The sequence below is a fragment of the Cuculus canorus genome, chromosome W (genome assembly GCF_017976375.1).
Source record: "Cuculus canorus isolate bCucCan1 chromosome W, bCucCan1.pri, whole genome shotgun sequence".
Taxonomy (NCBI): domain Eukaryota; kingdom Metazoa; phylum Chordata; class Aves; order Cuculiformes; family Cuculidae; genus Cuculus; species Cuculus canorus.
Genome location: NC_071440.1, coordinates 15,854,716 through 15,863,771, shown reverse-complemented (window position 1 = coordinate 15,863,771; position 9,056 = coordinate 15,854,716). Strand labels below are relative to the sequence as shown.

At 38.8% G+C, this 9,056-nt stretch overlaps 1 protein-coding gene across 1 annotated transcript; it reads right to left on the bottom strand.

The window, feature by feature from the left end:
- Positions 1–845: 845 nt before the first annotated feature.
- LOC128850233 (ADP-ribosylation factor-like protein 1) lies at positions 846–7,279 on the bottom strand. Its single transcript, XM_054053226.1, is given in 2 exon segments — positions 846–957; positions 6,665–7,279. Coding segments are annotated over 2 exon segments (720 nt in total). The 5' UTR covers positions 7,273–7,279.
- Positions 7,280–9,056: the final 1,777 nt, after the last annotated feature.

Below are 9,056 nucleotides of genomic sequence, written 5' to 3'. Positions count from 1 at the left end.
TTTTTAAGGTTCCCATAGCTACAGAGATAAAGCGCAACAACTACTGCTACAGATGTGCCACTTATCTTCATGTTTTCCTTCTTTGCTTCTTCATCTTGCACATTCTTTTCTTACTATCCCACCGGTCTTGTGCTAATGATTCCAAGTTCTTAAGCTAGCAAGCATGAGAGCATCGGCCGCTTGCTCTGTGCTTGCTGCTGATACCGCAGGTATGCCAAGGCATTGGCCGCTTGCATTGGCATACGCACTGCAGTGGAATCTTTTATGCCCGTACTAATTCAGGAACACAGTCTTGTCTCATCGAGATCAAACCCATACATGCTTTTGGGGAGATTGATGACACAGACTCCGATATCTTGGATCGAAGCCTTTATTGCTCTTAGTGAGCTCCTTATATACACAATGTTATGTTGCATCTAAAACTTGGCATCATTTGATTGGTTACAAACAACTGTTCACACATATAAGTTTATACTAATATTGGTTAGTTGCTACTGTCCACGCGCCTAGATCAAATGCCTAGATCAAACCTTAATTAGCTTTCCATATTTTAAATGCTTTTCCCCTAAGTTATCGTGATTTCTACTTTTCTAACTTACACCTCTGTCTCAGCTTCTGGGCATACAGCCATAGCTTACTGTTGCTATCCGTTGTTTCCTCTTACTACACCGTTCATGGTCCTTCAAGGGCATCGTGGCCTTTGTTAATATAGAATGTTTCTACATGCTTTCTCCCATACAGACTGCTCATATTTGTGTCATGAACTCTAAAAAGAGCCTGGCTGCAAAATTGGAAACAATCCATGTTTGGTCCAGCAGGGAAAATGCCAGTAAGAAAATTTGCTGCTAGTTAGATTCTACTCCCGTTGTCCCTTTCACTGCATCATCAAACTTCAGATCCACAACAGCTTTACTACAATGTGCTGTCTCGTAAAGGATACTAGTCTGCAGAGTGTGGCTGTAAAATTGAAGCGTCCAGGGATTACTCCCAAAGGGAAAGTTCTAGGACTGGAAGCTGCTGCCTGTTAGTTCCTTCTCCTGATCGCCCTTTCTACTGAAAACAGCAAACCTCAGACCAGAGAATGCTTTGCTGCAGTACAGTCCTGCGCAATTGACAGTAGTCTGCAAAGCCCAGCTGTAAAATTGAAACATTCGAGGATTTCTCCTGAAGGGAAGGTGCTAGTACAGAAAGCCACTGCTTGATAGTTCCTTCTCATAGTAGCCCTTTCACTGCAAACACCAAAACACAAATGGGGGAATGCTTTTGTCTAGAAGAATAATTATCCAGGGATTTCTCCTGCAGAGAAGTTGCTAGGGGTGGAAGCTGCTGCTTGTTAGTTCCTTCATCTGAAGAAGTGGACTTCTTTTGACTTTAATGGTTTTCTTTTGACTTCATTAGTCTAGTTTTCACTTAAGAGGGCTTGTTTAGACTTCAATGGACTGGTTCTGACTTCAGTGAAACCGTTTTCACATTACTGGTTTTGTTTTAACTTCATTAGACTTGTTTTGACTTCAATGTTTTTTTTTTTACTTCAAAGGAGTTGTTTGGACTTAAAAGGCTGTCTTTTAAATGTAATAGATTAGTTTTGACTTCACTTCACTTGATTTTTTTTTTTTTTTTACTTCAGTGTGGTTATTTTGACCTCAGTGGAGTTGCTTTGATATCAGAGGGCTTGTTTGGACTTCAGTGGAACTATTTTCACAACACTGGACTTGTTTTGACTTCAGTAGATTTGTTTTTACTTCAGTGGACTTGTTTTGACTTCAAACAACATGTTTACACTTAAGAGGATTTGTTTGGCATTCAGAGGATTTCTTTTCAATTCAATGAACCTTATTGAACATCAATGAATTTTTTCTTATTTCAGTGGACTTGATTTCATTTGGTGGACTTGTTTTAACTTCAGAGGACTCATTTTGACTTGAAAGGAATGGTTTTGACCTCAGTGGAATTGTTTTTACTTCAATGGAATTCTTTTCACTTCAATGAACATATTTTCACCTCAGAAAACTTTTGACTTAAGTGGAGTTTTTGTGACTTCAATGGATTTGTTTAGACTTCATTGGAGTACTTTTGACTTCAAAGGACACATTTTAAATATAATAGATTTCTCTTGATTTCAGTTGAATTGTTTTGACTTCCGTAAATTTGTTTTTACTTAAGTGGACTTGGTTTGACTTCAAATGACATGTTTATATTTAAGAGGACTTGTTTGGAATTCAATGGATTTCTTTTAATTCAATCACCCTTTTTCAACTTGAATCTATTTTTTCTTATTTCAGTGGACTTGAGTCAATTTGATGGACCTGTTTTCATTTCAGAGGACTAATTTTGAGTTCAGAGTAGCTATTTTGACTTTGGTGGTCTTTTTACTTTAGTGGAGCTGTTTTGATTTCAATGAATTTGGTTTTACTTCAATGAACTTATTTTGTTTTCAGAAAACTTGTTTTGATTTCAGTGGACTAGTTTTGACTTTGCTGGACCTATTTTCACCTCACTGTCTTGTTTTGAGTTCAATTGAATTGTTTTGACCTCAGTAAACTTGTTTTTTTTGCGAAATTGGAGTTGTTTTTACTCCAAAGGATGTGTTTTGACTTTAGTAGATTTTTTCCTCAGTGGACTTGTTTTGACTTCAAACAACTTGTTTGCACTTAAGAGGACTTGTTTGGAATTCAATGGACTTCTTTGAATTCAATGAACCTTTTTTGAACTTCAATGTACTTCTTTAATTCAGTGGACCTGATTTTACGTGCTGGACTTGTTTTGACTTCAGAGGACTCATTTTGAGTTCAGTGGAATTGTTTTGACATCAATAAATTTATTTTGATATCAATAAATTTATTTTGATTTCAGAAAACTTTTTCTGAATTTAATGGGCTTATTTTGAATTAATTTGATTAATTTTGAATTCACTGGTCTTGTTTTGACTTCAATGGCCTTACTTTGACTTATATGGCCTTGTTTTGACTTTAGCAAACTTAGTTTTGCTTATGTGGAGTTATTTTGACTCCAGAGGACATCTCGCAAATGATACTACTTTGTACAGTCTGGCTTTAAAATTCAAATATCCAGGGATTTCTCTCACAGGGAAACTGCTAGCACTGAATGCTGCTTCATAGTTCCTTCTCATGATCACCATTTCACTGACACAAGAAAAAACAGGGATAAACACTTGCTACTCTGTGGACAGGTTATATGTGTTTCAGGCACTGCAAACAGAGCCCATTTTCAAAATTCGAAATGTCCTGGGATTGCTCCAGAAGGGAAATTGCAGTAGTGAAATCTGCTGCTGGTTAGAGTCAAAACATGCATCTCTTTCACTGCAAATAGCAAACCGTGGATCAGCGACAACTTTGCTGCAGTGTGCTGTCTCACAAAGGATACAAGTCTGCAGAGCCTGGCTATAAAACTGAAAGATCCAGGGATTTCTCCCACAGGAAACCTGCTAGCACTGATAGGTGCTGCTCGTTATTTCTTTCTCCCTATCACCATTTCACTGCCCCAACCAAACTGGGGGAAAGTGCTCACTAAGCATGTCTGGTCATGCATGGATCAAAACCTGGAAATGTCTGGGGATTACTCATACAGGAAAGGTGTCAGTGGAGAAATCCCTGGACATTTCAAATTTTGCAGCTGGGCTTCACTGAGTGTAGTCCAGTCCACATATGACCATTCTAGACTAAAGCATTCTCCTATTCATGTTTTCCTGTTTGCAGTGAAAGCACTGCAGGGAGAAAGAAATAACAAGCAGCAGCTTTCTGTCCTAGCTCATTTCCTTCGTGAGAAATCCCTGGACTTGCCTATTTTACAGCCGAGCTCTGAAGACTAGTACCCTTTGTGAGACAGCGCACTGAGGCAAAGCTCTTGTCAATCCACGATTTGTTGTTTGCAGTGAAAGGGATAGGAGGACTAGAGTCTAACTAGCAGCAGATGTCCCTACTGGCACCTTCCCTGTATGAGCAGTCCCTGGACGTTTCCAATATTGCAGCCAGGCAATGGCAACTGTTTAGCGTTCTCGAGCCATACATAAGCATTCTTCAGCACAGCAAGCACTTATGCCTGGTTTTGTTGGGGCAGTGAAACAGTGATTAGGAGAAGAACCTAACAATCAGCCGCTTCCACTTGTAGCGGCTTCCCTGTGGGAGCACTCTCTGCACGTTTTGAATTTTGCAGCTGGGCTTTATGAGTATAATTGAGTCCACATGTGACCATTCTAGACGGAAGTATCCCCCTATTCATTTTTTTCTGTTTGCAATGAAAGGACTAAGATGAGAAGGAACTGACAAGCAGCAGCTTCCACTCCTCGCTGCTTTCCTGCAGGAGCAGTCCCTACACATTTCAAATTTTGCAGCTGGGCTTTACTGAGTATGGTCGAGTCACATATGACCATTCTAGAACAAAGCATTCCCCTATTCATGTTTTGCTCTTTGCAGTGAAAGTGCTATGAGGAGACAGAAATAACAAGCAGCAGCTTTCAGTGATAGCAGTTTCCCTGTGGGAGAAATATCTGGATGTTTGAATTTTAAAGCTGGGTTCTGCAGACTAGTATTGTTTGCGAGATGTCCACTTAACAGAAATAAGTTTACTGAATTAAAAAAAATTTCCATTCCATTTAGAACAAATCCAATTAATTCAAAATATATCCATTGCAGTGCAAATAGGTCCACTGAAGCCAAACAAGTCCACTGAAGTAAAAACTAATCCAATTAATTCAAAATAAGCCCATTGAATTCAAAACAAGTTTTCTGAAATCAAAATAAGTTCATTGATGTCAAAACAACTCCAGTGAAGAAAAAACAAATCCATCGAGGTCAAAACAACTCCTCAAAATGAGTACTCTGAAGTCAAAACAAGCCCATCAAATCAAGTCCACTGAAATAAGAAAAAATACATTAAAGTTCAAAAAGTTTCATTGAATTCAAAAAAGTTCATTGAATTCCAAACTAGACCTCTTAAGCATCAACAAATCCTTTGAAGTCAAAACAAGTCCACTGAAGAAAAAGCAAATCTACTAAAGTCAAAACATGTCCTTTGGAGTCGAGAGAACTCCAATTAAGAAAAACAAATTTACTGAAGTCAAAACAAGTCCAGTGATTTGAAAATAGTTCCACGGAAGTCGAAACCGGTAAACTGAAGACCAAACAAATACTTTGAAGTCAAAATAAGTCCACTTAATGCAAAACCATTTTCCTGAAGTCAAAACAGTTCCAATGAACTCAAAGTAGTTCAATGAAGTGAAAATAGCTCCAGAGAAAGCAAAACAAGACCACTGAAGTAAAAGCATGTCTGTTGAAGTCAAAAGTAATCTGATGAATTCAAAACAAGTAAATTAAAAACAAGTTTTCTGAACTCTAAATAAGTTTATTGAAGTAAAATAAATTTCAGTGAACTCAAAACAATGCCACAGAAGTCAAAACAAATCCATTTAAGTAAGAATAAGTCCATTGACTTCAAATTAACTCATTTGAACTCAAAACTAGTCATCTGAGATCAAAACAAGTCCTCTGAAGCCAAAACACCACGGAAGTAAAAAAAAAGTCCACTGAAGTCAAAAGAACACCACTGAAGGGAAAACAAGTCAAAGTCAGAATGAATCTATTAAATTTAAATTATGCCCTTTGAAGTGAAAAAACTCCTTTGAATTCAAAGCAAATCTACTGAAGTCAAAACCAATCCATTGAAGTCAAAACAAGTCCATTCAAACCAAAATAAGTCCACTTATTCAAAATAAGCTTACTGAAGTCAAACCAATTCCACAGAAGTCAAAACTAAGTGAAACAAAGTCCATTGAAGTAAAAAAAATCCACTGAAGTTGAAACAGATGCACTGAAGTCAAACTAAGTCCACTTAATTCAAAAGAAGTTTACTGAAGTCAAAACAATTTCAAGTTTAGCGAAGTGAAAAGAGGACCAGCGAAGTCAAAACAAGTCCACTGAAGTAAACCCAAATCTACTGAAGTAAATATATATCTTTTGGAGTCAAAATAGCTCCAATTAAGTAAAATCAAGTTTACTAAAGTCAAAACACATCCTTTGGAGTCAAAATAACTCCAGTTTAGCAAAAAACAAATTTACTGAAGTCAAAACAAATCCAAGGAAGTAAAAATAAGCCCACTGAAGTCAAAAGAATTCCAGTGAAGTCAAAACAAGTTTACTCAACTCAAAACAATTCTGTTGAACTCAAGCAAGTCCAGTGAAGTGGAAACAGGTCCAGTGAAGTCAAAGAAACTTCACTGAATTAAAAACAGTTCCACTGAAGTCAAAACTAATCCAATTATTTCAAAATAAGTTCATTAAATTCAAAACAACCTTTCTAAAGTCGAAATAGAATCATAGAATCATAGAGTCATAGAATAATTAGGGTTGGAAGGGACCTTAAAGATCATCTAGTTCCAACCCCCCTGCCAGGGGCAGGGACATCCCACTAAAGCAGGCTGCCCAAGGCCCCATCCAACCTGGCCTTGAACACCTCCAGGGATGGGGCATCCACAACCTCCCTGTACAACCTGTTCCGGTGTCTCACCACTCTCACAGTGAAGAAATTCTTCCTAATGTCTAGTCTAAATCTGCCCCTCTCCAGTTTATACCCATTCCCCCTGGTCCTATCCCTACAAGCCTTTATGAATAGCCCCTCTCCAGCTTTCCTGTAGGCCCCCTTCAGGTACTTGACTGCAGAAGGAGGGATGTTGGATGAGGCTGCAACTTCTTTGCAGCTGTCAGCTTTGTATTGCTGCCTGCTCTTCAAGGCCTCCACCAACCACTCCATTGCTTCATCAAGCCTGGTGCCTTTAGTTGCAGAGGTTTTGAATATCTGCCACTTTTGGTCCTTCAAAGCAGGTAAGCCAAGTGCATTTGCCATTTCTGTGGGAGTCATGGCCTGTTCCACATCCTGCTTATTTGCAAACACCACCAAAATGGCTTTCTTCAACTCTTCTTCCTCTAACATAGCAACGAGCTCTGATTTTGAAGTGCCAATTCTATCTTGATCACAGCTGTTCACTACATAAATGACTGTGTCAGTATTTGAATAGTAACACCACCAATATGGCCTTATGCTTGTCTGTCCTCCCAAGTCTCACACTTGAAATTTCAGATTCTTGTATGTCAGTGTCTCAACATTGAATCCAATGGTCGGAATGGTGGTAACAACTTCTCCAACTTGCAACCTGTAGAGAATGGTTGCTTTTCCTGATCCATCCAGTCCCAGGATGAGAATCCTCATCTCTTGAGTTCCAAACAAACTGGAAAAGATGGTGGAGAAAAAGCCCCCCATCTCAAGCCACCGCACCACGTCCGAAATAAGTTTATTGAAGTAAAAACAAAACTCCATTGAACTCAGAGCAAATCCATTGAGGTCACAAGTCCACTGAAGTCAAAAGAATGCCACTGGCGTCAAAAGAAGTCAATCGAAATTGAACTGAATCGATTTGTTTTGACTTCAGATGATATGTTTATACTTAGAGGACTGGTTGGGAATTCAATGGATTTCTTTGAATTCAATGAACCATTTTTAACTTCAAAGGATTTTTTTCTTATTTCAGTCATTTGATACAATTTGATGGACTTGTTTTGATCTCAGGGGACTTGTTTTGATCTCTGGGGACTCGTTTTGAGTTCAGAAGAGTTGTTTTGACTTCAGTGGTTTTGTTTTGATGTCATTAGAATATTTTTTACCTCAATGGATTTATTTTGACTTCAGTAAAATTGTTTTTGCTAAATTGGAGTTATTTTGACTCCACATGACAAGTTTTGACTTTAGTGGATTTGTTTTGACTGCAGTGGACTTATTTTGACTTTAAACAACATATTTATATTTAGGGGACTGGTTTGTAATTTAATGGATTTCTTTGAATGCAGCAAACTACTTGAAAGGAGGTTGTAGCGAGGTGATAGGTGATAGGACGAGTGGGAATGGACTCAAGTTGCACCAGGGGAGCTTCAGATTAGACATTAGGAAAAATTTCTTCACTGCAAGGGTTATCAGGTGCTGGAACAGGTTGTCGAGGTCACCATCCCTGGACATATTTAAAAGTTGGGTAGATGAAGCACTTATTAAGGTAACGGGACAGGTATGGTTGGACTTGATGATCTCAATAGTCTTTTCCAAACTAGTAATTCTATGATTCTATTATGATTCTATGAAAACAAATCTACTAAAGTCAAAACATGTCCTTTGGAGTCAAAGTAAGCGAATTAAGCAAAACCAGGACTGGTTTTGACTTCAGCGGAATTATTTTCACATCACTGGACTTGTTTTAACTTCAAATGATTTGTTTTGAATTCAGTAAACTTGGTTTTCCTTTTTTTTTTTTTTGTCTCAGTGGACTTGTTTTGACTTCAAACAATTTGTCTGTATTTAAGAGGTCTATGGGACCTGATGAGATGCATCCCAGAGTCCTGAGGGAATTGGCAGATGTGGTTGCCAAGCCACTCTCCATAATATTTAAAAAGTCATGGCAATCAGGAGAATTCCCTGGTGACTGGAAGAAGGGCATCATTGTGCCCATTTTTAAAAAGGGTAGAAAAGATAACCCTGGGAAATACCGACCTGTCAACATCACCTCTGTGCCTGGGAAGATCATGGGACAGATCCTCCTAGAAGACATTCTAAAGGACATGGAGGTGATTAATGGCAACCAATATGGCTTCACCAGAGGCAAATCCTGTCTGACCAACTTAGTGGCTTTCTATGATGGGGTAATCACAGCAGTGGACACAGGATAACCAACAGATATGATCTATCTGGACTTCTGTAAAGCCTTTGACACGGTCCCCCACAACATCCTTCTCTCTAAATTGGAGAGATCTGGATTTGATGAGTGGATGGTTTGGTGGATAGGAAACTGGTTGGATGGTCATATTCAGAGAGTAGTGGCCAATGGAGATCTGTGACGAGTGGTGTTCCTCAAGGATCTGTACTGGGACCAGTGCTGTTTAATATCTTCATCAAGAAGAGAGTGAGACATTCTAAGGCACACCCCGGAGAATCTCCGGAAAATCTCCCATCCCTACTCGATTGCTGCAGGGGGAGAGACAGCCCATCAGCAGGTGGACCAG